The following is a 26,028-nucleotide window of genomic DNA, read 5'->3' on the forward strand; positions in this document are numbered from 1 at the left end:
TTGCGAAGAGGCTGCGAGCGAAATTAACGGTCACTTTTCCGTCATTTTCCCCCGAGCGAGAGAAACTAGAGTGCTCTCTATATGCATCATCTTTTGTACTACATAAATCATAATAAATAATATAGGCTTTATCAGCAAGTTTTGCAATGGAAATTTTCACTCCGAGATTGACAGCAAAGTATTTTTTGGATGACGATGATATTACCGGTGAAAAATGTCGTACTTGTTTGAAAAAAACTACAGATATTTGGCAGGTTTTTCAATCTGATGAAGAAATATCCTCGAGGATTATGGCCTGCGCCGCCGTCCAGGTTAGACTTGCTGTTTTTTTTCATTTTTATCACTTTGTTATTGTTAATGTAGAATACTTTTTTTTTTTATGCTATTTTTACAGTTTTACATCTATAAAAGTCATAGTAAATACTCCCATTTACAGAACTCTAATAGTTTCTATCTCATTTCCTAATATTAATAACAATGAAATAATAGTTATTATTTCATTTTTATGGGTTTGTTATTGTTAATGTGGAATACTTAATTTTTTTGATGCTATTTTTACAATTTTACATCTATAAAAGTCATAGTAAATACTCCCATTTACAGAATTCTAATAGTTTATATCTCATTTCCTCATAGTAATAACAATGAAATAATAGGTATTATTTCATTTCTATGGGTTTGTTATTGTTAATGTAGAATACTTAATGTTTTTGATGCTATTTTTACAATTTTACATCTATAAAAGTCATAGTAAATACTCCCATTTACAGAATTCTAATAGTTTATATCTCATTTCCTAATAGTAATAACAATGAAATAATAGTTATTATTTCATTTCTATAGGTTTGTTATTGTTAATGTGGAATACTTTATTTTTTTGATGCTATTTTTATAATTTTACATCTAAAAAAGTCATAGTAAATACTCCCATTTACAGAACTCTAATAGTTTCTATCTCATTTCCTAATAGTAATAACACTGAAATAATAGTTATTATTTCATTTCTATAGGTTTGTTATTGTTAATGTGGAATACTTAATTTTTTTGATGCTATTTTTAGTTTTACATCTAAAAAAGTCATAGTAAATACTCCCATTTACAGAATTCTAATAGTTTATATCTCATTTCCTAATAGTAATAACACTGAAATAATAGTTATTATTTCATTTTTATCGCTTTGTTATTGTTAATGTAAAATACTTAATTTTTTTGATGCTATTTTTACAGTTTTACATCTAAAAAAGTCATAGTAAATACTCCCATTTACAGAACTCTAATAGTTTCTATCTCATTTCCTAATAGTAATAACAATGAAATAATAGTTATTATTTCATTTTTATCGCTTTGTTATTGTTAATGTAGAATACTTAATTTTTTTGATGCTATTTTTACAATTTTACATCTAAAAAAGTCATAGTAAATACTCCCATTTACAGAACTCTAATAGTTTCTATCTCATTTCCTAATAGTAATAACAATGAAATAATAGTTATTATTTCATTTCTATGGGTTTGTTATTGTTAATGAAGAATACTTAATTTTCTTTATGCTATTTTTACAATTTTACATCTATAAAAGTCATAGTAAATCCTCCCATTTACAGAATTCTAATAGTTTATATCTCATTTCCTAATAGTAATAACAATGAAATAATAGTTATTATTTCATTTCTATGGGTTTGTTATTGTTAATGTGGAATACTTTATTTTTTTGATGCTATTTTTACAGTTTTACATCTAAAAAAGTCATGGTAAATACTCCCATTCGCCAACTCCAATAGTTTATATCTCATTTTATAATAGTAATAACAATAATTTATTATTTTTAACGTCAATTTCCTATTCTCACTTATACCTTCAATATTTTTGCATTTATATCCTATGCATGATGTGTAGGGGAGGATAAGTTAAAATAGACACTTTTGACATTGTTTTAAATATTCATAACTCGACAAATTGATCTCAATATTAAAAAATAAATCGTTCCATTTCACCAAAAATTCAAAGTTATTAACATTAAAAAAAACAGAAAATCCATTACACATTGTAAGATTTCTTTGTTTTCCTCTTTTTGTTTTAGGTACAAGAAGGAGATGGACTTCCCAACGTCATATGTTATTCTTGTCGCGAGTTGCTGGACGTTTCTTACAATTTCAAATGCCAAGTGGAAAAATCAGACGCTAAATTTCGCGAGGCATTGAAAATGCACCAGCCAATGTTGCATGAAGATACAGTAGCTCAATCAGTTAACGAAGTGATAACTGAAGCAATTTCGGATGAGATTTCAAACAGACAAATGGGGGAGAGTATAAGTCATGGGAGTGAAAGTGTGGAGACTTATCAAACCGAAGAGTATCTCCATGATGAGGACGATGACGATGATGTTGATGATGACGATGACGAGGAGGAGGATTCAGTTGCATTTGAGGGAGCCCCCGATGGTGGAAATAACGATAAGAAAATATCTCTCAATATTTCTCCGTTCGTGGAGAGCAGCGAAATTTTCAGGCAAGGGCAAACGTTCGAGAAATCAGAGGAGGATCATCTCAAGTCGGAGTCGATTAACAAGGAGGTGGAGGCCTGTGGGGATCAGCTAAATCATATGTCCGATGGAAAGACGTTGGAAGAGCAAATTGGGAGTGGGGAAGAAAAGCCATTTTACTTGGTCCTCACGAAAAACACAAGCGGAGGTGAAAATAATGGAGACAATGGGGGTGGAGACAACGAAGAAATGGCTAAAAATACCCTGGACACCAGTGGAAGTGAGGTGAAGGAGGAGGGGCCTGTTGGCTGTCCCCGGGACAAAGATTTTGCCAATAAATCGTGCGATCAAGTCACGCGAATAAACACCGAAGTCACTGGGAATAAAACAAAATACAGATACGTCTGTTACATGTGTGAGAAGCAATTTGTGACTGTAGAAAAATTGAAGATTCATGTGGCTGATAGCCACGATTGTCCGGAGAATCCGGAGAAAAACTCCGGAGAAGTCAATCCTGTGGAGAATATTCCATGCGATGAGAATGAGACTTCGGAAAAAAATGATACCTCTGGCGCAGTGAGAAAAAAAAAGAGTAAATTTTCTTGCAAATACTGCCCAAAGCAATTTACGTACGAAAAGTCGTTTTCAACTCACGCAAAGCGACATCCAGAGTACAAAAAAAGGGAGAAAACTGTTGAGGGAAAGGACAAGTGTGATGAACGACGACTCCACAACGATTCTGAGGACGACGATATGCCTCTGGAGGGCCTACAATGCACCCAGTGTGGAAAATTATTTGCCACCAAGAGAAATCTCAAGAGACACCTCTCTACCCACAGCGGTTTAAAATTCAACTGTCCAACGTGCCAAAAAGAATTTTCACGGGCTGATAAAATGAAGGAGCACGAACAGTCTAAGCACAGAAATGAATTTTTTTCCCTCTCCGATGATAACAATGACACGGATACTGACAATGAAAGCGAAAATAAACGGGATGGCGATAATTCCGATAGTCGAAAGAAGGTAAACATCCGTTGCTCTTCGATTTATTTAGTTATTAATTGTTAATTATTAATTTTTTGCTGTCGAATGGAGACTTTGTAATTGTTTCAATTTAAGTTTACAATTTTTTGTGTTAGGGGGACTAAATATGATCTTCAGGATATCCAAGTTTCATTCAAATTACATTTTGCACAGAATTATTATTTCTTCAAACATTTGTTGTTTATAAATAAATGATTGAAGTTGTTTAAACTCTCGGAAGTCGTATTTTCTTAGGCATGAAATCAATTTCCGGTAAAATTCTGATTATGAATAAATTTGTTACGATTCCGAACAATAATTGTTATTGTAGAAAATTGATTGTTTATAAATTGCTCGTTATTTTCAAAAATTGAAATTTTTTAATTCTTTCATAAATCTTCCTGCAAAAGTAAACGTTCCAATTTTTTCAGATTTTTAAATGTTTTCTAATGGTTCAATATCGAGATTGAAATTCAAACCTGCAGAGTTTAAATTAGTAAATTATTGTGAAATGTGCGGAAAATTAGGGTCGAATGGGGCTTAAATGAAAGCTCCGATGCTCGACTACAGAACAAAAAATAGCCAAAGTACGTAGATATCGTTAAAAGTCAGAATATGTGATTTTTAGATTTTTTTCGAAATTTTTTTTCGAAATTTTATTATAAGGGATCAATTAAATTTCATGAATTTTTTCATGAATATAGACTTCAATAAACTCTACTCATGGACTCCAATTAAAATTCAATTTTTCATACAGATTCGAAAAAATTGATATTCCTCCAAAAATCGAATTTTCAATTACCACTCAAAAAATTGTCATCAGAATGGAATTAATACGCAAAAATTTCGATGACATTTCAGTTGACAATAGTCCTATGACATGAGAAAATAGAAGAAGAGAATAGTAAAATAAGAATTAAAAAAAAGAGAATCCATTCGGGAGCAAATAGCGAATTCATTAGCACCAATACCTCCTCATTGATAAAAAAATTCAATAATCCACACGTTTATTTTTCTCTCCCCCCCAGGGGAAAAACCAAAAGCCCCACCAGTGCCCCATGTGCCCAAGAAGTTTCGCTCACAGTCAGACATTAGCGAATCACGTGGAGCGTCACAAAAGAATAAAGCAACCGCAGAAGCGATTTCTCTGCGAGGTCTGCAGTAAATGTTTCGCCCAAAGTGGTTCGCTAGTCGCCCATATGCGCACCCACACCGGAGTGAAGCCCTACGTGTGCAACGTCTGCAGTCGTGCATTTACGAAGAGTACATATTTACAATTGCATTTGAGGACACACAGCGGTGAAAAACCCTACATATGCCAGTACTGCAGTAGAGCATTTGCAAGGGCGAATACCTTAGCCCGACACATAACAATGCACACAGGGGAGGCTAAATACCACTGTCAAATATGCATGAAGTCCTTCAGACGCCTGACATCCCTCAACGAGCATACTTTCACTCACACTGGCCAGCGGCCCTACGCCTGTAAAATATGTACCAAGAGATACAATAATGCTGGCTCACTCTACGCGCACACGAAGAAGTGTAAAGCCCAGCAATTGTCATCGAGTAATCCAGCAATCAGTAACTATGCAGTCCCCCTTGACAACAGCCATCCGAGTGACCCCAGTGCCCCCATGAACTGTCAGCCCTCCCCAATGTTAATTTATTCTCCTAAAAAATGTGATCCAGAACCACCTGTTAATCCAGAAACACCAATGCCTGAGTTCATCCTCCCTAATGTTCAGCCTGAAAAATCACTGTCACCCAATCTCATTCAACCTGTATCTACTCACGACACTAGTTTGTATTCAGTCAATACAAAACAATTCAAGAATTTTTATTACACAACATATCCAAGTCTGTAAATTGCCAAATTTACCAATGATTTTTCATGACGCATACACTATTCCAGAGGACTGTAATTATTTAACTATAACAATAATAGTTTATTGTTTTCATACTCGTCAATAGTTTTGCCCTTTTGCTAAAAAATCCATTTAGATTAAGAGAATAATTATTTTTTAAAAATTATATTGTATTTTATAATAAAGATTTTTGTAAATTCTTCATAAATATAGAGCTACGATTTCCCTTTAATAATTTAATTTGCTTTTAAAGTTATGTCGAATGGTCATCAGTTGTTACTAATGAAAATTCAAATTTAAATGTAATAGTGACGCGATCTGGGGAGTAAATTGAAAATTCCCCCAAAACATTGCGCTGCGATCGCCCAGCTGCTTCTTGCCGAAAATCCTAACCATGAAAACTTGTTAATACAAAAGACAGCCTCGCACAAGTGTTTTGACGTTTACAGAATTCTCTTCCTCCTAAAAGAAATGTGAAACAGATTTTCAAGAATAATTCGATCGATGCGCGCTCGTTTTTCCATCGCCAATAATTGATTGTGACTTGCCTAGAATTTTCAATGGGCCGAAATGAGAAGAGTCGCTAAGCAACAACATGTTTAACCCAAGAGCATCTCAGTCTACTCCACTGTTGTCGTGGTACTGAAATAAACAAGACTGTCGAGGACAAGAAAAAATAGTCAAAATGGACCAAATGCTGCCGAGCCCGGGGTTCAGTATCCCCAGTATTGGAACTCCCTTGCATCAGCCGGAGGAGGATCAACAGATTCTTCCGAATGCCTTGCAACAGCAACAACAGTCACAGCAGCAGTATCAGCTGCAACAATTGCACACGATGAGTCCAAATCTGCAGAGTGGAATGCTAATGTTGACACCACAGAGAACAATGCACACTTATGCCCCAACTCCAGCCTTTGCGACTCCACAAAGTTTAATGCAACCCCAGACTCCAGTACGTAGAAGACACACGAGTGGGAAATAGCTTTCATCACAGCATAGCCAATAAATTTTTGTTAATAAACTAGCAATTTTCTTGTGATGAAATCTTTTGAATTCAACTCATTCAGTTTTCTGTGAATATCTCGGAATCTGGGAGAGATAACGAAATTTTTGTAATGACCTTTTTTGTGGAGCGAATTGAGGGCTACAAAAAAGGTTTTTACAAAAATTTCGCTATCTCCCTTAGATTCGGAGATATTCCTCAACAACTCAGGCGAAGTCGATTTCGACTATTAATCAGTTTTTAATGAATATCTCGGAATCTAAGGCAGATAGCAAAATTTTTATCATAACTTTTTTTGTAGAGTGGATCGAGGGGTACAAAAAAGGTTATGACGAAAATTTCGCTATCTTCCTTAGATTCGGAGATATTCCTCGAAAAGTCAGCTAAATCGTTTTGCCACTGGATTTTTGACTTTTCCCTGAATATTGGTTTCAAAATTAATTTTTTCAACAAGAGATGATGCAGTCATTCATTCAATCAATGCATTAATCCATTCATCTAATGCTGAATTAGTTATTTTAATACAAAAAATTGGAAATTTCGGATTTAAGGAATACAAAAGACTTTTCTCCGAATTTACAGCATTCGTGACTATTTTATTTTTTCATGTTGCAGCAAAATATGATGTCACCAATGCAGCCTGCCAATCAAATAGCACCACCTTCGATAGGCCCTTCAACACCTGGCCCAATGACACCAATGACACCAGCATCAGCTGATCCTGGAATTCTACCACAATTACAGTAATTCTTCATTTCTAGGAATATTATAACGTCAAGTACCGTTCAAATACGAAATGATTTTCACGTCCACAGGAATATCGTGTCTACAGTTAACTTAAATTGTAAACTAGACTTGAAAAAAATTGCACTCCACGCTAGAAATGCTGAGTACAATCCAAAGAGATTTGCCGCTGTTATAATGAGAATTCGTGAGCCACGCACCACAGCCCTCATATTCAGCAGTGGCAAAATGGTCTGCACTGGGGCTAAGAGTGAGGAGGACTCACGATTGGCAGCAAGAAAGTACGCCAGAATAATCCAAAAGCTCGGATTTCCGGTGAGAACACACACAGCTACATTATTTTGTATTTTACAGGGGAAGGCGGGGCAAAATGGGATATGAAACAAATTATTGCTCTATAACTATGAAAATTTATTCATTTTCTCCTAATAATGATGATGATGTTTCAGGCAAAGTTTTTGGATTTTAAAATCCAGAATATGGTGGGCAGCTGTGATGTAAAATTTCCAATCAGATTGGAAGGATTGGTTTTGACTCATGGGCAATTCTCCTCGTACGAACCGGAATTATTTCCCGGGTTAATTTATCGTATGGTCAAACCGAGAATTGTGCTACTTATATTCGTTTCAGGAAAAGTGGTGCTGACAGGTACAACAACAAAAATCAACATTTTATCCTCAATTATATGTGGTTTTTGTGTTCTTCCACTATTTAATTTTTTTTTCTATTATTACAGGTGCAAAGGTACGTCAAGAAATTTACGAAGCATTTGATAATATCTATCCAATATTGAAGAGTTTCAAGAAACAATGACACATTCGTTTCATGATTCCAAACTTTGATTGTACCAGACTTTCCATAGTTTTTTATTATCAAATACAAAAGTACAATATAGACTTGATTATGTGACTTATCAATTTATCACAATATTATAAGCTACATCTACAGTTATGAGAATGTTATGTACAGTAGAATGGTCGAGTAATGTGGACTCAATCTCAGCACTCTAAGATACTTGAGTTTATTTATTTCTGACTAAAGAGCAACGATTCCCTTCGATACAAAAGGATGAAATATAAAATAAGTTTAAGAGTGAACTCCAGTGATGCTCTCGGTTTTATTGAAAACCGTCTCGAGTTGTAATGCAATGCTGACTTCTAATTTCTTCATAATTATATTCAATAATATTTGTACAATACTCTGGGACCATAGAAAGTACTAGTTGATTAAAAAATTCCACCTCGAAAGCTAATGTATGTTGATAAAAATTTATAAAGAGATTCACCCCCATGTTTTCTTTATAATGTCGAATATTTAAAGTAGAACGACGAGAAAAACTCTACAAACCAGAGTTTGAACTCTTCGCAGTTGTTTCAGTCTCGGATTCTCCATCGATATGCTTTTGAATTTCTCTCAGCGTCCTGGACGCGTGTTCACGAAATGCAATGGCTGTCTCTGAATCGGGTTTCGTCGACAATTTCGTTAAAACATAGTCCGTAGCGAGTTCTAAACCCATTTCCATCTTCAAAAATTTCATAATGTAAACCTCCGTAGTAATGTCTTTTTTAATTTCCATACTTTCCAAGAACTCGTCGAGTTTCGGTTTTACATTCCAAGATATTTCGACAGAACCGACTCCAATGCCCCGCGACTCAATTTCCAGTTGTGAAATTATTTCATTCGCGTATTCCAGAATAATGTCTCGTATTTTTCCGGAAATTCCAGCCTTTGTCGAAATTTCCTCAATTCTCTTTTCAATTTTCTCACAGATCTCCATGAAACTATCGATGAAGTCGGTCGAAATGTTTGAATGCTTCTTCGAAATTTCATTGAAAAATTGGTCAACTATACTCTTGGCTTCTTCGCGCTCCACATATTGTTGAATAATTTTAGATAACAAATTTCTGACAATGCGAAGTGCAGAATCATGAATTTTATCCTTAAAAATTTCCGATATTGCGGTTTTTTTCTCCTGCCAAGTCTCATCCCTGACGGATGCACCCTGTTCATCATCACTCTTACTGCAAATTTTCTTAATACTCGGAAGATATTTCCTTCGCGACGTGACCGGAGGCAGCGAGCGTATCTTGAGTTTCAAATTCCTCACGTCGCTGCGGAAAAATTCCTTCTGCTCTTTCTGATTCACAATAATTCCTTCGAGGTGCGCCAGATCCTTCCGCCACTCAAGCTCACTTTGAAATATATTCTTCGACGTCTCCGGCCACTTCTTAATAATCTTATGAAACCTCATCTGCTCTTCCGTTAAAACAGTGAGAACGCTCAACTTCTCCGTATTATCTCTGACAAGATTTTCCAATATCAAAATATTCTCGTCGTACCTCTCCTTCAGGCACTTGAACTGCCTTTCGTATTTCAAATTATCAGTCATATTTGCTTTCATACTGTAAATGAGCCTGCGCACAACAGCCTCATAAAGCGAAGCCAGTGAAATCGGGCAGCCAAATTTCTTGAGCATTTCTTCCTCGACACAACTCTTGAGCCTCTTAATCTGACTGTTCATATATTTGCAGTCGATGTTCATTCGATGAAGATGCGTGCAATTTTTTTTGTGCCTCATTTTTTGCTCGCACGTCTCCTGCTGCAGCTCCCCAACTCTTCTGTACAATTGAGATAATCTCGTCGTGTCAAACACAACGCAGTTGAACATTTTGGATAAATTATCGTCATCAACGAAATGTTCAAGCTGATGAAAATTCAGAGTTAAAGTCATGTCGATGTCATTCAATCTGCATTGCTTCTCGTGCATAAAATTATTCAATGTCTGTTTGCAGTCGTTCACAGCTGTCTCGATGATTTTAATTTTTTTAGAATCGTGATCGACTTCCCGCAGGAGAGACTCCACATTTTTTTGTTCCTCGCGAATTTCATTTTCGTTATCGTGACGCTTCAGCCGCATAGAAAATGCCAGATCGTACAATTCTCGAGAGCAGTCAGGGGGGCAAACGCTTTCGTCGAACGTTGTTAATGCAATTTTATGAATGTCGACACTACTATTGTCGCTATCATCTTGATCCGTACTAGTTTCATCGGAACTATCGGAACTCATTTGGCTAGAGCTCTCTGACCGCTGCGCCACACCGATTTTAACTTTTTTCTTGAAAATCCTCGTCAGAAATTTGGCGTATTTGTTGTCCTGTGTCGCACTTGCAAAATATGCAGTTTGCTCCTTCATTTTATTCTGAATGTTTTTTATGTCTCTGTTCTTTTTATCAATATTTCTCATCATCGACTGGAGTTTATCAAGCGCGACTGCCTTATCCTGTAATTTTGTGTTCAGCTTTTCCCTCAGAGAATTCTCAGTTCTCTCGGAGTCTCGGAGAACTATCAATTCTTGATGCAGTGTTAATTTGTATAAATCAGAGTAGACGCCGTCTGCGTAGACCTGGAGTCTCATGGACTCCAATTCATCGAGTTCTCGATCAATGTCTTCGTATCTCGATTCAATGTCTTTGATTATACAGTCCTGTTCATAAAGCTTTCTTGACAATCGCACTGCCTTCATCTCCCGCTCCCACGGAGTTATTTTCCTGTCATAATCCTGCATCATCTTCTGGACATGATTCGGGATCGCAATGTCAACTTGCTTGATTCGTTTTTTCTCCTTAATGTTTAGAGAAGTTGGTAATAAATCTGAATAGTACTCGAAGAGGCTTTCGTCAGGTAAAATAGTTTTAAATTCGTCATCGAGAGCTTGTTGCATTGTTTCGTCGATGATTGATTGTTTCTGCCTGCGTGCCTCCTTTACTTTTTCACCCATGGAAATGTATTTCTCCAGCTGAATGAGAAAACTTTTGTGAGATTCAAAAATCAAGATTTCGAATTTCTGGAGAATACTTGGCCATCAATTTTCCAAGTTTTTTTCCACTTGGGTTCTGCAATGCAAAATAAATCAAAATCCAGTGGAAAAAAAGTTGGAAAATTTTGCGCAATAATTCTAAGAGAAAAAATTTGAGAGAAAAATTCAAACAAAAATTTGAAATCTGCTGAATTTTTCTTATTGGATTCCAATAGAATTTTCTAGCGAATTCCCTAGGTTTTCTATTGATTTTTTCGGGCGTGAAAGTACATCACACTTCCCCCATTCACCCTAACATCGTTCAGATCTCTAACAGATCAATTTGTAAAGCAAATTGAGAGCTACAAAAAAGTGTTATAACAGAAATTTTGCTGTCTCCCCTGGATTTCGAGAAATTCAACGAAAACTCGAAGTGACTTCGGAAAATAATCAATTCCCCCCTATACCTTCAAATTATTTTCTGGAAATTCGAGCGAAGCATCAATGGCTCTCATTTCTGGCATTTCCCTTATATAGTGCTTTGGGATTTCTGCGTGAATTGCATTCAGTTTTTTTTCCACTGAACTTTCAATTTCACTTTTCAGCGATAATTTCTTCGCTCTCATAAATCTCAATCTATCATTGAATGACTCGCGCAAATAATGACACTGAAAAAAAAATCCAGTAGAGATTATGATTTTTAAACCGTTAATTAAAATTAACAGACACTTTATAGATGTTGATGTTTGTTGTTTTTTTCATACTTTTTTCCTACAATCTAACAATTGTTTATATTTGCTCAGCGTTGTTTCTCGCTCTCGTTGACCCTCCATGTCATAGTTCGAGGAAATTTTCAACTTGTAATCGCCGATTGTTTTTCTGGCAATTTCAACATTTCGTATGTCGTCAGGATGATCGGAATTGGGATCTGGTTTACTCGCGTGCATTATTTTCCATTCCTTGGATCTCCTTTCTATTTGCAATTTTTTGTCATTATATCTCCTCAACATTTGCTTCATTTCTGCCGTTAATTTTTCTTCATCTGAGAAGAAATTCTGGTCTTGCAGGAAACTAGCTACACCATCGATTTTCAGTTTCTCTTCCTGGTCTCCTTTGCCTGCTCCTTCTCCCTGATCGTCACTCTCATCAGCCATTGTCGACTGATGAAATACAAAATCCCTGGAATGGAGAGCAAAAATACAGCGGCTGCACAGGAAAAACGAATGTCTGAATTTCACACGCCTTTTGTAGACATTTTTCAGACACCAAAAAACGTCTGGATAAAATGAAAATGTGTCTGAATTTTAGACGAACAGATGGCCAAACATCTCAATTCATGTTTGAAATTCAGGCAAATTTTCATTTTTTTCAAACTTTTTTAGTGTAAAAAATTTCTACAAAAAGTGAGTGCAGTTCAAACATTTGTTTTTGCTGTGTGAGAATTGGAAGGCAATTAGCTTCAGTTGAACTCCATAAGTGGGGTAAAATGGACACTTTCGACTTTTTAAAAATTATTCATAACTCAGAAAAAAATTCATCAATTGAGCTCAATTTAGGCTCGTCACAAAGGGAAAGAATTGTTCTTTGTATTGAAAAAAAAAAGTAATTAAATTTTATCAACATTTCAACCCCTCATTAACATTTTTTGAAAAGTCCAGTGTCCGTTTTACCCCAACCTCCCCACCTACTTTTCTGAATCCTTAGCTCGTGAAAGTTTCTGTAGAACGTCGGCATATTCAGCCTGGAAGTTTTCGCTCAATTTTTTTTCCTTCACCGAGTGGATCATTGTCTCCGGTTTACTGCAAAGGTTCGTAGATAGAGATCCAATTAAAAAACAATAGGGAAGGGAAGGGCAACATGGGATACCATCACTGCACATGTTAGAGGGATTAATTTTTCTTCCAATATCACTAGCTTCGAGCCGAATATTACAATTCACGGGGCAAAACGGGATAGTTGAAAATTCGAAAAATACTGAAAATAGTCATTAATGTATATAGAGGTCCAAAATTCCACTGAAAAAATTAATATTACGACTTTTGTTTTCAACAGTTTTTTTATCAATATCTGGAAGATTAGTGGAGATGCATTTCCTCGTGCATTTCCTACAAAAGGTTCTATACTAAGATTTCATATTTATTTCATATCTCGAAAACGATTGGAAACGTCTTTATGATTTTAAGAAATTTCTAATTTTTTTCGGATTCGACGAATACAAAACTTCCATTCGCAAGTAAAAAATAACACAAGTATTTAAAAAATGACTGTCGTACGATATTCTGGAAACAGCAAACGGAAGACAAGTGATTGGCAGCACAAAATGATCCATCAACTTCCTCAGAATCAGTTGATTTCTTTCAATTTTAAAAGCCATTCTCTGATCTATCAAATCCATCTCACACTTCAATTGAGAATTCAAATCCTCGACGATCCGATCGTCCAATTTGAAATCACTCGGAGGAATCTGTTGCGACTTTATCAGCTGTCTGTTTCGTTCCATAATTCCCTGATAATCCTTAGTGAAATTTCTCAGTAAATAATACACATCGTCTCTATTTTTCTTCGTCAGTGACATAATCCTATTGGACTCAGTCGTTATTATCACTTGTTCTAAGCTCGGATAATTCACGTCTCTGATATCTTCAACGTCTTTCTTCCGCGCCGGCCGGGCATTCCTATCATTATTTTCGAATTCAATTTTTCCAACTGATCGATCTTCCCCGAAGCTCACGCGAAATGAAAAAATATTGCCGTCACAGCCGCATGTGAATAAATACTTCTCGTCCTGACTCAGTAATATTTTATTCATATCGCCACGATAGTAGTCGTGCGCAGGATAGCTTAAATAGTCTGAAAAATTCGTGTAATCTTCAGGATCTACCCGACAAATACGAAGTTGTCCGTGCTCTAGGCCCAGGAAAATTAATGAATCCTTGTGAGACAGAGAACATTTCAATTCCAAGTCTTCAGCGTCTCGCAGTGGTGTAGCTCTGAGGGGCTCGGCTTCTCGGACAGATTCCTCATCATCATCACCAGTGATGCTGGGATATTCATAAATATAGCCTGCGTCGTATCCCCCCACAGACAGCCAGACAGACCCTGCATTAGTGTAATTAATATTCTGCACCGGATTCGGTTCCCTCGGTACATAAAGCTCAGGAAGTTGAAGAGGCTCTTCAACTTCCTCGAGAAATGTCTCCTCATCAACATCAATTCCAGGGTTGAGCGATCTATATTCATCGAGTTTCTTCCTCATTTCCTCTCGCTTTTCCATCACTTTTTTTTCATTCTCTTGTCTCACCATTTCCCGTCTGAGGGCAGACTTGACCGACCGAAATTTGAGAAATTTCGCACGATACTCGTCCAAACGATAAGTCTTGCGATGTTCATCATTCGATGGAAATTTTTCTGGCACCTGAATCTCACCGAAATGGCCTTCCGCGCAGCCAATTAAAATTGTTGATGAATTTTTCGGCTTCCAAGTGATGCGGGTCACAGCCGACGGGATTTCTACGAAGCCGATTGGCGTCAGATTGATGAACTCATGAACTTCAATAGAAAATAAGAAAATAGTTGAATCTTTGCTGCCAGTTATCAATAATTTAGCCGGGGGATTTGCAACAATCGCTGTTATTTCGTCGGTGTGCGGCTTGACAACTTGAATTAATTCGACATGCCCTGAATTATCGTTGAATCCAACAGTGACAACTCGAATAACTCCGGTATGAAACCCACAAACGATAGTTGAACCAGTTTTATCGAGAGAGCACGGCAGCCAAATGACTGCAGACCCTCCGTCATTAAATCTGTGAGCACCAACGAGTTTTCTATTTGCGTAATTATAGACGTGAAGCTGACAATCAGATCCGATAGTAGCTACGAGGCAATTCCAAGTGCAAGCAGTCATATCCATGACAGGACCGGCATGACATCTCAGTAATTGTCTGGTGGCATTCGGGAATTTTTTGTCGTCACTATTGACAGCTTCGTCGAACGTTGATAAGTCAATGAGCCACAAGCCCCCATTGCCATCCTGCCCATACCATTTCTTGTCTTCGCTGTCCTCCGGATATTTCTTCTCGAGCGCCATAATCATCGAAGACGTTGACCCTGTGTCGAAAACATTCTTCTCGATATTTATTTCGAATTCGTTAATCGGTTCGATTTCAATGAATCCTTTATCTTGAGATGCGTCGGTCTGATCTATCGTCTCATAAGACCACACCCTCAGCCATCCGTCCATGCCAATGGACATCAGGTCCCCATTGCAGTACTCAAACTGCGTAATCATCTTTGAATGACACGGCCTGTTGTTCTTTCTTCTCACTTCTAGTTTTATGAGGCCCTCCTCCCACACGAGAATATTCCCCCATTCACACCCAGATATTATTTTCTCATCTGGCATCGAGTAGAGTCCAACTATATCCGAAATTTCAGTTTTACCAAATTTTCCTAGGACACCTTCTAGCTTCAGCCCAGTGAAGGTCTTCGATATTTTCCAAAATTTAATGTGGCCAGATCCACTCGTCACTAGGTGTCCAGGAACAGTTGGCGAAAAAATTGCGTTGTAAATTTCCTGCTCGTAAGACTTGCATCTCAACAGGGGCATCGATTTTATCCAATTCCATACTGTTATTGAGTAATCAGGACTGCTGCCCTGGGACAACAGCAATTTACCGTCTGGACTGTACGCCAAATGGGAATAATTTTTTTTCGTTCCATTTTGTAAAATCGTTACTATATCCATACTTGGCCATTTGTAAATTATTATTGGAGGTTTATCTCCGGTTTCACCAACAGCTATGTGAAATTCTTTGGGATTCTTCGCTATGTGACCTATTCCAAGGCCCGTTGAGCATCTTTGAAATGTTAGTTTACTGTTTTCAACGTCGAAAAAATTGATGAAAGCTCCGGATGAAAAAATCAATGTGTTCGGGTCGGGAACGCAAAGATTGAAATGTCTGCGGCAGTCGTATCCATAGGAGTGATCAAATGTTAATATATTCATTGGGACACTTCCATTTTCCACACGCTCCGGCCCAGAAATGTAATTATTTTTGTCATACTGTACTTGAGACTGGAATTCACTTCGATTTTCCCCATCATCATCGTCTTCTGGGAATAATCCATTAGTCGGTTTTAATTGATCAACTTCCATCGCTAATTCACTTATATTTAGGCACTAAAAAGTGTTATGTTGTCATAGTGACGTGACTGTTCTCAGTGTTTTCATTCGTCAATTTCATAATATTATTCACAACTTTATTAAAGGTATTTGATACAGCGTCTTTCAGTATCTCCTCAATTTTCGTTTGAGTTAAATCATTATAAAATTCTTCACTTCGTACATTCAAGTGTCCAAAGAATTCAGAAGATCCTGGAATAAATCCGCTCGTATCTTTAACACCAGTGTTATAATTTCGTGGCCATATGTAAATTCTCAAGTCATCATAAAGATCATCATCATTCAGTGGTGATTGCTTTGCTCTTGTTATATAAACGTTGTGTGCAATTTCGTGGCTTTGTAAATAATTTAAAATTTTGAACCCAACATTTGCGAAATATCGCACATTATTGTTAAATGTTGACAGTTTGAGGCAGAATGCCGTTGCAGGATAGTCTTTTTTTTCAATCATGTAAAGTTTATCGGAGAGCTGACGAAGATCAATGTGCTCCAGCAGCATCTCATGTTTCAAATAGTAAAGATGCCAGTGCAAATGATTGACAGAGGCGTGAGCACACAAACTATTGAAGACAGCTCGTAAGTGTGGTGACTTGCTCAACAGTAGTAATTCAGTAATTTTTAGCAAGCTTGATTCAGTAGCCACTTGTGGGAGACATTCCAATCTATGAGGGAGGACGACACAGTGTCCGAATTCCATAGGACTGACATTTGCAGCTACAACATTGTTGCCATCGCCCACACCAACGTCGAAGAATATTTCTCGATTATTAATTTTCGTGAAGTTGAAGCGATCTGGGTTGAACGGCATTTTCATTGATTGTATATGCTCAGGCTGTCGACGATTCTTAGCTCTATCGAAATTTAACTGAAAAAATCGATCATGTCATTCAAAATTTATAACGAAAATTATTTAATAACAGTCTTAATACCTGAGCCAAAAACCCGTAATTTCCGTCGACTCGTTTGCAATTATTAATATTGAGTTTGTACCGAAGAACATTGTTTTCCTCTGCCTCAGTCCACTTTTTAACGATCAACTCATCAAATTTTGACGTTTGATCATCATCCTTCCTGACAATTGGGTGAAAATTTTGTTCGGTGTAATTAAACACGGGATACAATGAACTTGACGATGTCATTGTTTCGTTTGGTCCTTCACTTACAGCTGACAATGCACGTGTCAATTTCCCATTTCCGTTTTTGGCCGTGAGGTAGCGGTAGTAGAGATTGATTGATTGATGTTTATTAACTGCACATTATGTTGTACAAAGTACACAATGACATGAGTCGTAAAGCAGGAACAGAGCAGGAACCCTTATCCACTTTTCCCGAATTTGAGACCATTGCTTCGAGGTTGCCAGTGGGTGCAATATGGGAGTTAGATCTTAACGTCAATATCGTAGCAAAATGTCTAATGGCCAGTCGAAATCCATTTTCACGAATTTCGGACTATCGCCTCGAAGTTGCCAGTGGGTGCAATATGCAATATCTCCTGAACAATTTTCATGTTGATGTGAAGAATAAAAAATTACGGAATTACGAATGCATGTCAAATAGAATGCATTCTAGATAGGATAAAGACATTCATAACAATATAAAGCATACAGCCATGAGTGAATATATCAAACAAAAAAATTATCAGAGGAAAAATCATTGTGGGTAAAGGTATAAAGGTAGGTTTTTTGGTAAATTTTTATTTGTATAAATTCGTAAATAAATTTCTATCTTATTCATCAGTGTTCCACGTGTCAATACAATAGGGCAATTCATCATTCATTTTATTGGTTTCAAATTTATGTTTCTCAACATACAGAGATCTCTGGCCATAGCTTTTCTTCCAGGAATAGTTTGAATATCATAAAGCCTAAGAAGAAGATCTGTTGTGAAAAGTTCCGGCAGGGCTTTGAGCAAACAGGGCACCAGTGTTTGTGGAATAGCTTGGAGTACAACCCGAGTTCTGTCCTTGCCACACTGTACCATAATTTTTAAAAATTGCAGAATAAAATGTGTCTGCTGCGACACTTCGCCATCTCTTCCAGCCAGATAGCTGAACGATTTGAACAAGTCGTTCAAAGTACTCATCAGTGGATCCCTCAGGACAATTGATTTTTGCCCATTCGTTGGACCCTGTGCTTGTGGCGAATTCGATCCGAATATGGCATTGGAATCGCCAGCTTCATTGAGTCGTAATATTTTGTTGGCTGGCCCACACAGATTCTCCAATTCCTCAGATTCCATATCACGTCGTGTGCGTTTTCGATTATTACTCCTTTCGGGATTAGAATTATTGTACTCCAGAGTTGATAGAATACAATAAACACAGAGTTTTGCCAACTGGAATGATTGAGGTTCCACCAGTTCTTCACCCTGCAATGAATTGTAGAGGTATTGAGGTAGTACGTGATTGACAAGATTAATAGTGCAATGTTCAATGTCCAAATGGAAAATCGCAAAGACCAGGTCGATGGCGCGATCAAGTTCCTCGCGATTTCTGTACTTCAGAGACTCCTTCACGAGATTGGCAACGAACCAAAGAGTGCCACCAGTGTTGAGGAGAGATTCCAGCGTCTGAGTGGACTGAATAGTGACCCAACCGCGTTGTTGAATATCTCCCCAGACAGATTGGAGCTGTTCCAGTATCGGTTGTTTCGAGATGATGTTGTGCGACACCGAGAGCGCCTTCGTCTTAGACTGAGTTGGTGGATGAACGTCATACTGCATTTTCCTTATAATTTGAAACATGAGGCTGGACGTGTCGTGTTTGAAGTTGTCCTGCATTTCGTCGTTAGCAAGGGGAGTAACAAATTGCTGAACCATGTTGAGGGGTTTGAGCCGAGCATCCTCATGCGTGATGCCCATGTGAGCGCAGAGCCAGGCAGTTGCACTGACAGGCAGACAACAGGCCGCTGATCTGAGTCCATCGAGTGCTCTTTTAACGTCAGCAGCACTCAGGACTCCGCCCTCCCAAGCGCACAATAATTCCCTAACGACGCCCATGGCACTTTGACAAGTGACATGCCACTTGACATTGCTGGACTTGAAATCCGCCTCTGACGACGTTATCTGTGTTAAAAGGGCGTCAACCCGCGCGCTGTCGACATTGTGCAGCATTTTCTGGGGCGATTTCGGTTTATTCTTCTCTGGCATGCACTCTCGCACCCACTGTTCGAAGAAGGAATCCCCGCCTTCTTCGAGGACGATATCAGAGCCGTAGGTCTGTACAATGCAGCACAAAATGAGAAATGATATGTCGAACAGCATGGCTCTGGTGGCCGCAGTCTTCCCAGGCACAGGTTCATTAATCTGCTTACTGCATTCATTGAATTTTATTAATTTCGAGACTAGGGTCTTGAGGGAGCCCTGGACTGTCGCCACAGACAGCATTAGATCCAGACTCTTGCCGTTGAGCACCTGACACAACATGCTCAGCAATGCCTCTTGGATTTTCGTGTAATCAGCACTCAGTGTTTTCAGTATGCCAGCTAAAGTTGGCTCAGCACGTATGATAACTTTCATGATTGATGATGTTGGCGAGCTTGATGACTCCAATTTTTGTAAAGCTGCTACAATGCCCTCTCTACGTCCACTCAGCTGTTTGACGTGCTTATCCGTCACCAAATTGACTTTCTGCAGTTCAGTCAAGAGGCACTCGATGCTGTTGCACGAACACGTGGCGTCCATTATGTCCAGCAGGGGTGTGAGTTGAAAAATAAGCTCAAATGCATCCAGAATATCCTGGGAATACTCGAATTTTTCGTCTGGACTGGCCAGTGTGTTCACATGAAGTTCTCGCAATATTGAGGGTAATTTGAGGAATGTCACTGCACCCCATTGGGACTCTTTGACTGTCCCAATGGCATTGTGCAAGCACATCAAACAAGCCCTCATTATTTCGCAATATAATCGTGCATTAGTGTAGCCTTTCAGTCTTTGAATCATGAGAAATTGATTGACAAATATTGTCGTCTCTGTGCTGGCATTCAGCAATACCTGGACTGCAAACATTGGCTGTAGGCAATATGTGATGGATTCCACTGGGGAATTGGCTGAATTTGGAAGTATAAAAATACTTTCAATTTCAAAATTTGTCAGTTTTTTCAATGTTTCCTCAATGGGGGGCGACTTTGGTCCATTTGCTTTGTGATACGCCTCGATTTCTTGGCATTTTTTTATGACTTCGAGGTAGAGATCTCTGTCGTCGTGCTTGGCAAGATACATCATAGCGCACAGAAAGTCAGAGCTCAACATTTGCTTCAAGATATTTGCCGGTTTCTCAGTCAAGTTGACAGCTTGGCCGATGAAAGTCTGCTGCGGTAGTTTAATCAAATTTTGTAAATAGCACTGGAGTAGCCAGTGGACAATTGATAACACAGAGGCCGCCAGAAAATCCTCTTCTGGCCTTCCTCGGCAAGTTATTCCAACTTGAATGGTTTCCAAAAATTCTAACAAACAGATAATGCAATGTGGCTTGTGGAAGCCATCGTATTTACTAATGCGTTGGAGAACAGCTGCGTAAGACACTAATTGCGAGCTCAATGAGTGCTTGAGGTACGAGAGAATGAGTTCGTTTGGCCCAGGCCCCACTAATGCCTGTTGGAGTATGCAGTCTGCCAAATTGTAAACGTCACCACTCACTCCGCGTGGAAGAATTGTCTTTATATTTATTCCCCATTGGAGGTCACTCCAGCGTTCACGCCAAGCACGAAGTAAAAGGGCCTTTAGACTGCCGGTTTTGCTTGTCACTTTTGTCTCCATCGTTACTGCTGGGGTTAGCAGTAGGGCACGCATCATTCGTCTATGACCTGCTCTCAAATAAATTGTCTACAATTAGTTTAATCTCTTTAGTCATTTTTTAATTCTTCAGTATTATTTTGTGTACGTCATTTTGTGTATTTTGTGTGAGGGTAAATACCTCATCTTTCATGTGTCAATATAGGAGTTGGGGAAGACAGTGGTATAAACAAAACCTCTGTCGAGGGGTTTCCAGTGTCTTCAGGATGTTTATTGAGCTTTTACTTCAGTCACCAACAATTATTGTTCCATAATATTTTTCCAATAAGAAAAGAAATGTGTATGTCTCCTATGTAATCCCTTTTCTTTGAGAAATTATCAGTAACTGTTCACTTTTTTTTGGTTATGTCTGCCCGCGGTTGCTACACAAGTCAACACAAGTCCAAGTCAACACAAGTGCCACCAGACACAGGGGTTCCATTTCACCTCAAGAGCGTTTCTCATCAGCGTCATTAGGTTTCATACTCAAAGCACAGTAGGTATGTGAGATATTTTAGAGAGAGTGAGACAGAGAGAGGAAGAGAGAGCAACTAAATGCCTTTCCGAGAGATTGAGTGGGTCTCAGCGTCTGAAGGTGGTGTGTCGTAGTGGAGTTCACATACCGAAAGGGAGTCGCGAGAGGTATGTTCGCAGCGAGTGTAGTGAAGCGAGTGTACATACACATTGCATACATATATACTTCACAGTTAGCAAAAAAAAATCTCAATTTTACTCATAAAATTTGTCCATGAGTTGTTCAATGCCCAACGGAGTGAAATATCCCCGATATGAAGAATGAGTGGTGCCATCGAGGGATATAATTCACGCTGAGATTGACGGTTGGATAAAAAGGTGTGGGAGGAGCAATTGAATGTAACAATTATATTATTTTCCAACCTTATTGAATAGTACTCTACAATTACTGCATTAGTCGTCTATCGGTACGTGTACGAATGTGACAAAAAGTGATGTTACAATGAACAGGTGTTACTGATATCACCGAGTAATTCATAACGGATATCACCTTCGAATCGTAAAAATCAGTTGCTCGACGATATTCAAGATTTTATTCAGCACTGGACGAAGGGCTCAGACTAAACTACCTAGAACTACTTATGATTCATCAACAAAGCCTTAACGATCAATTGCTCATTGTTATTTATTAGACGATCCAAAATGTCAAAAAGCAAACTCCACCACAATCTTCAGCATGTCGACAGTGACGTGATTCCTGTTAAAAGTAAAGTAAGTCCAAAACTATTATAGGGGAGGATGGGGTAAAACGGACACTAGACTTTTTTTTGAATGCTAATGACAGCTTGAAATGTTGATGAAATTCAATAATTTTTTTTTCAATGCAAAGAACATTTCTTTCCCTTTGTAATGAGCCTAAACTGAGCTCAATTGCTAAATTTGTTTCTGAGTTATGAGTAATTTAAAAAAAGCCCAGTGTCCATTTTACCCCATCCTCCCCTATTACTAAAAAGATAAAACTATTATTTTATTTTGATGTTCTCCCTAAACGTCAATGGCTCAATAAAATTTATTTTCAATAATTAGTTAATTAATTCTGTATTTATTTCACTGTATCATCCAGTTTGATGCTGACATCATAAGGTTTTCGATAAAGAAAAATGAACAAATGCAGTACGACGATTTCTGGAGACTGCTCGCTGAAAAACATGAGCTGGGCCAGGAGCAAAATTTTTTAATATGGTATACCGATCCCACCGACGGTGATTCACTGCCAATTAATAATGACAATAACTTGGCGCGTGCACTGGCAGCATCGAAGCCATTAGTCAGAGTATTTATAACGAGAAAAGGCAGTGGTGTCGAGGATGTCAACGGTTATGGCACATTGAAGCCTAAGAATTTGATTTCAAGTATATTGGGTGGCACACCAGGAAAACCAAAGCCACCATTGGCCATTTCTAATCCTCATGATTTCCGACAGGTAATCTACATTGTAATGTAATCATATGTATTTTGAACAGTTGATTAGAAGAAGATTGAAGGAACCCCTGATGAGGGTCTCGGTCTCTCTGGAGACCGAAATGTTGAGTGATCGACAAAAATCCTTTTAAATTTTTATTGAACCTGTCACATTTCTGGAATCATCAGGGGCTTTCAGCTCCGTCTTTAAAACTCAAAAACCCTGACGGAAAATTACAATTGGAAGGGGTTAACTCTCTCAGACATTCAAGCTCAACATATTTACAATTTTAATTGAGTAACGAAGCGGTAAAAGGGTTTAAATCTACTCTTAGCTGAGTTCCCGACGAATATCTCCGAATCCAAGGGAAATACCGAAATTTTCGTAATGAACTTTTTTGTGTAGAAGATCGAGGGCTACAAAAAAGGTTATCACCAAAATTTTGCTACCTGCCTCAAATTCCGAGATATTCATTAAAAACTAACGGAGCCGTGAAATTCAATCTCAAATCCTAACAATTCACTTTAATTTTCCCAACTGTATTATTTACAAATGCATTCTGAAAATTCATAACATATCTCTGGTTCGCCCATTACTAGGTATCAGCGATAATCGACGTTGACATTCTCCCAGAGACTTGTAGACGCGTCAGATTACTGAAACACGGTTCAGACAAGCCTCTTGGTTTTTACATAAAGGATGGCGAGAGTTTTCGTGTTTTACCACCCTCAGCAGGTGGTGGAATTGAAAAAGTCCCCGGTGTTTTTATCAGTCGACTGGTGCCTGGTGGTTTGGCCGAGAGTACAGGACTTCTTGCTGTTAATGATGAAGTATTAGAAGTTAATGGGATTGAAGTTGCTGGGAAAACATTGGATCAGGTATAGTAACTATAATATATAATAATAATAATAATTACCGTATCGTTTGTGAATGAGTACAACTCATTACAAAATGGGATAGCTGAAAATTTGAAAAATACTGAAAATTGTTATTAATGTATATAGTGGACCAAAATTCCACTGAAAAAAATTAATATTACCACTTTGATTTCAACAGTTTTTTCAGTAATTCCATCAGAAATCAGTAAAAGGGAAGAAGCCAAATTACACGAGTAATGAATATCTTTATGATTGTAAGAAATTTCCAATTTTTTTGTGCAAAATTGGACTATCCCGTTTTACCCGCCCTATTCCATTTTGCCCTACCCTCCCCTATAATGGAAAATTGTTGATTATTGTTATCAGGTAACAGACATGATGATTGCCAATTCATCGAATTTAATAATAACGGTAAAGCCGGCGAATCAGCGGGCAGCGATGGCAGCTCCCAGGCGTGGCTCATTCTCCAGGAACAGCCAGTTATCATCTGGAAGCCATCAATCAACCCAAAGTGTTACTGGCAGTGCCAGCGATGAAGAAGCCGATGAAATTGTTGATTTTACTCATGTACATCAGCCGAATCACTTCAGTCACGATCAAACTGGAGTATTGCGTCTGTGAGAGAATCATTCATTCAGTGGTACATGAAATCGAGTGAGTAGGAATTATTGAATTTGAGGAAATCGTGGATATCGCAGCTTATGTTATTTCATTTGATGACAATTAAATCACCTCCACGAAAAATAATGCCTTCAAAGTGCCTTAGAACACGTCATTCAACAGAAAGTGAAAACAAAAACAAAGGAAAATGAGACCAAAGCAGTTTGGAGAAAAATTAATCATCAACACTAAATTATTGTTCTGTGGGCACCGATGCAAATCTAAATTCATTCAATTGCAGTGGAATTTTACGGAATTGAATGAATATATTAATGAATCATGGTAACAATTGTTTCGAATGGTCCATTACCGAGGCAGCAATCGATTAAAAGTATTAAGGAATTCGTAATTATAAATTTATATGGCGAGCGACAGTACTTAATCCGCTCAAAATATTTCAAGTGTACTTAAGTAGTATAACAAATATTTTTCCTTCAACAGCTGAAATATTATAGTTATTGGAAAGTTTGTACTTAATAATAATAATTATAATAATAATGGAATGAATCGGATGACGGATTTTTATACTGATATTACTATTGAGAATGTAAATAATCCATGAGACGTGCTAATTCATTGTATTCTTTTACTTGTTTTTAACAACTGCTATTTCACAATGAAAATTTTCAAATGTCGATTGCGAAAATTGCATTTCAGGGAACTGAATCGAATGATCAAGTTGATGAGTTGGTGGAAAAAGTATTCATTCTATTTTTGCAATGATTGCAATTTTATTTTATTTTTATATTTTTTTTTCTCATCAGTGGTTTTGGCACTCTCGAAATTATTGATTGACTAGATAATCTGTTGAGCACGCCTATTCGTGCATATCAATTTATTGCAGCTGCATTTGAGTATGTTAAAATTGTGCAGTTTAATCCTTTTATCCTTTATTTCATTGTTAAGGATAAGGAGTTTTAACGAAAATAACTAATTTTTTTCTTCTAAATTAAATTGATGGAAACAAAAATTGTTTCGTGAATAATGATCTACTGTCACTATCCACGAGCTCGAATTTCTTTCAGAGATTAAAATTGATGTTTATGGCCTGTGAAGTTAAAAATTGTAAAATTCAGAAATGATGTATGTTAATATTTCCTCGTGGATAATTGGAAGAAAAAGGTGCCTTCGATGTACCAAATAATTGAATTTATCCTTCTGATTCTTATCGAATACATTCCGGAAGAAAAACGAATAAAAGTACTGGATTTCACCAGAAAATTCAGTGGATGTAAATCAAATTGATAAAAAATGATGAACAATATTGAATTTTATTTCATACGTACGTAGAAATAGTATTGCAATTAGCAAGTATTATAGAACAGGTACGATATTTTTGAGCCCTCAATTCGAATAGATAAAATAACTGACAATTCAGCGAAAAATAATAGGAGCATTTAAATGAGTTTTCGAACCGAAGGAAGCATTCCGAAATGTCCTCAAGCCCTAGACAACTTTCTCTTCGAGTGAAGGTCGAAGTGCTGTGCTTGGAAGAACAGTAACGTTAGTTTAAAAAAATTAAAATTATCGACGTAAAGAATTCACACAGGATTGGTAGTTACTTGAAGCGATACATTTGTAAATATAATAATGTTATACTTTTTAATGCCACCTTATTTCGAATAAAGAATATTTTATTTTACAATAACTCACGTATGGGGTATATAAAAAGAGTAATGATTTA

The 26,028-nt window shown here is 37.5% G+C and overlaps 6 protein-coding genes across 8 annotated transcripts; 3 read left to right on the plus strand and 3 right to left on the minus strand.

Annotated features, from left to right (window-relative positions):
* Nucleotides 1–96: 96 nt before the first annotated feature.
* Nucleotides 97–5,508, plus strand: LOC107044494 (zinc finger protein 846). Of its 2 annotated transcripts, none has more exons than XM_015266391.1 (3): nt 97–311; nt 2,080–3,504; nt 4,533–5,508. In XM_015266391.1, exons 1-3 carry the CDS (start codon nt 147–149, stop codon nt 5,370–5,372), a joined length of 2,430 nt encoding a protein of 809 aa, XP_015121877.1. In that variant the 5' UTR covers nt 97–146; the 3' UTR covers nt 5,373–5,508. The 2 variants fall into 2 exon arrangements, with proteins under 2 accessions (XP_015121877.1, XP_015121878.1); XM_015266392.1 differs by having other exon boundaries at nt 4,548–5,508.
* Nucleotides 5,509–5,765: 257 nt separating this feature from the next.
* LOC107044493 (TATA-box-binding protein) lies at nt 5,766–8,399 on the plus strand. Its single transcript, XM_015266390.2, has 5 exons — nt 5,766–6,324; nt 6,991–7,118; nt 7,191–7,434; nt 7,569–7,767; nt 7,856–8,399. The coding sequence occupies exons 1-5, from the start codon at nt 6,058–6,060 to the stop codon at nt 7,930–7,932; spliced, it is 915 nt and encodes a 304-aa protein (XP_015121876.1). The 5' UTR covers nt 5,766–6,057; the 3' UTR covers nt 7,933–8,399.
* On the minus strand, nt 7,972–16,073 carry LOC107044492 (cilia- and flagella-associated protein 44). The gene is given in 5 exon segments (XM_015266389.2): nt 7,972–10,915; nt 11,383–11,583; nt 11,680–12,075; nt 12,600–12,714; nt 13,189–16,073. Coding segments are annotated over 5 exon segments (6,054 nt in total). The 3' UTR covers nt 7,972–8,458.
* Nucleotides 16,074–16,107: 34 nt separating this feature from the next.
* On the minus strand, nt 16,108–17,251 carry LOC107044491 (GDP-D-glucose phosphorylase 1). Its single transcript, XM_015266387.1, has 2 exons — nt 17,030–17,251; nt 16,108–16,965 (listed from the first exon to the last, which is right to left on the minus strand). The coding sequence occupies exons 1-2, from the start codon at nt 17,237–17,239 to the stop codon at nt 16,108–16,110; spliced, it is 1,068 nt and encodes a 355-aa protein (XP_015121873.1). The 5' UTR covers nt 17,240–17,251.
* Nucleotides 17,252–17,776: 525 nt separating this feature from the next.
* LOC107044519 (mediator of RNA polymerase II transcription subunit 24) lies at nt 17,777–21,284 on the minus strand. The gene is made up of 2 exons (XM_015266432.2): nt 21,013–21,284; nt 17,777–20,902 (listed from the first exon to the last, which is right to left on the minus strand). The coding sequence occupies exon 2, from the start codon at nt 20,889–20,891 to the stop codon at nt 17,874–17,876; it is 3,018 nt and encodes a 1,005-aa protein (XP_015121918.1). The 5' UTR covers nt 20,892–20,902; nt 21,013–21,284; the 3' UTR covers nt 17,777–17,873.
* On the plus strand, nt 20,851–25,996 carry LOC107044520 (partitioning defective 6 homolog gamma). 2 transcript variants are annotated; one of them, XM_015266433.2, is made up of 5 exons: nt 20,851–21,743; nt 21,855–22,115; nt 22,468–22,827; nt 23,406–23,684; nt 24,051–25,996. In XM_015266433.2, the coding sequence occupies exons 2-5, from the start codon at nt 22,047–22,049 to the stop codon at nt 24,303–24,305; spliced, it is 963 nt and encodes a 320-aa protein (XP_015121919.1). In that variant the 5' UTR covers nt 20,851–21,743; nt 21,855–22,046; the 3' UTR covers nt 24,306–25,996. The 2 variants fall into 2 exon arrangements, with proteins under 2 accessions (XP_015121919.1, XP_015121920.1); XM_015266434.2 differs by having other exon boundaries at nt 20,851–21,722.
* The last annotated feature ends 32 nt before the right edge of the window (nt 25,997–26,028 follow it).

This window comes from Diachasma alloeum, unplaced genomic scaffold, assembly GCF_001412515.2.
Source record: "Diachasma alloeum isolate Michigan unplaced genomic scaffold, Dall2.0 Dall_scaffold_00753, whole genome shotgun sequence".
NCBI lineage: Eukaryota > Metazoa > Arthropoda > Insecta > Hymenoptera > Braconidae > Diachasma > Diachasma alloeum.

Bases quoted from the DNA above. Each gene is read 5' to 3' on its own strand.
- LOC107044494 (XM_015266391.1), top strand. From the start codon at position 147: ATGGAAATTTTCACTCCGAGATTGACAGCAAAGTATTTTTTGGATGAC. The intron at 312-2,079 runs GTTAGACTTGCT...TTTTTGTTTTAG, and splicing joins TGGCCTGCGCCGCCGTCCAG to GTACAAGAAGGAGATGGACT. The intron at 3,505-4,532 runs GTAAACATCCGT...TCTCCCCCCCAG, and splicing joins ATTCCGATAGTCGAAAGAAG to GGGAAAAACCAAAAGCCCCA.
- LOC107044493 (XM_015266390.2), top strand. From the start codon at position 6,058: ATGGACCAAATGCTGCCGAGCCCGGGGTTCAGTATCCCCAGTATTGGA. The intron at 7,119-7,190 runs GTAATTCTTCAT...TCACGTCCACAG, and splicing joins GGAATTCTACCACAATTACA to GAATATCGTGTCTACAGTTA. The intron at 7,768-7,855 runs GTACAACAACAA...CTATTATTACAG, and splicing joins AGGAAAAGTGGTGCTGACAG to GTGCAAAGGTACGTCAAGAA.
- LOC107044491 (XM_015266387.1), bottom strand. From the start codon at position 17,239: ATGACATCGTCAAGTTCATTGTATCCCGTGTTTAATTACACCGAACAA. The intron at 16,966-17,029 runs GTATTAAGACTG...CGATTTTTTCAG, and splicing joins ATTACGGGTTTTTGGCTCAG to TTAAATTTCGATAGAGCTAA.
- LOC107044519 (XM_015266432.2), bottom strand. From the start codon at position 20,891: ATGATGCGTGCCCTACTGCTAACCCCAGCAGTAACGATGGAGACAAAA.
- LOC107044520 (XM_015266433.2), top strand. From the start codon at position 22,047: ATGTCAAAAAGCAAACTCCACCACAATCTTCAGCATGTCGACAGTGAC. The intron at 22,828-23,405 runs GTAATCTACATT...GCCCATTACTAG, and splicing joins ATCCTCATGATTTCCGACAG to GTATCAGCGATAATCGACGT. The intron at 23,685-24,050 runs GTATAGTAACTA...TATTGTTATCAG, and splicing joins CTGGGAAAACATTGGATCAG to GTAACAGACATGATGATTGC.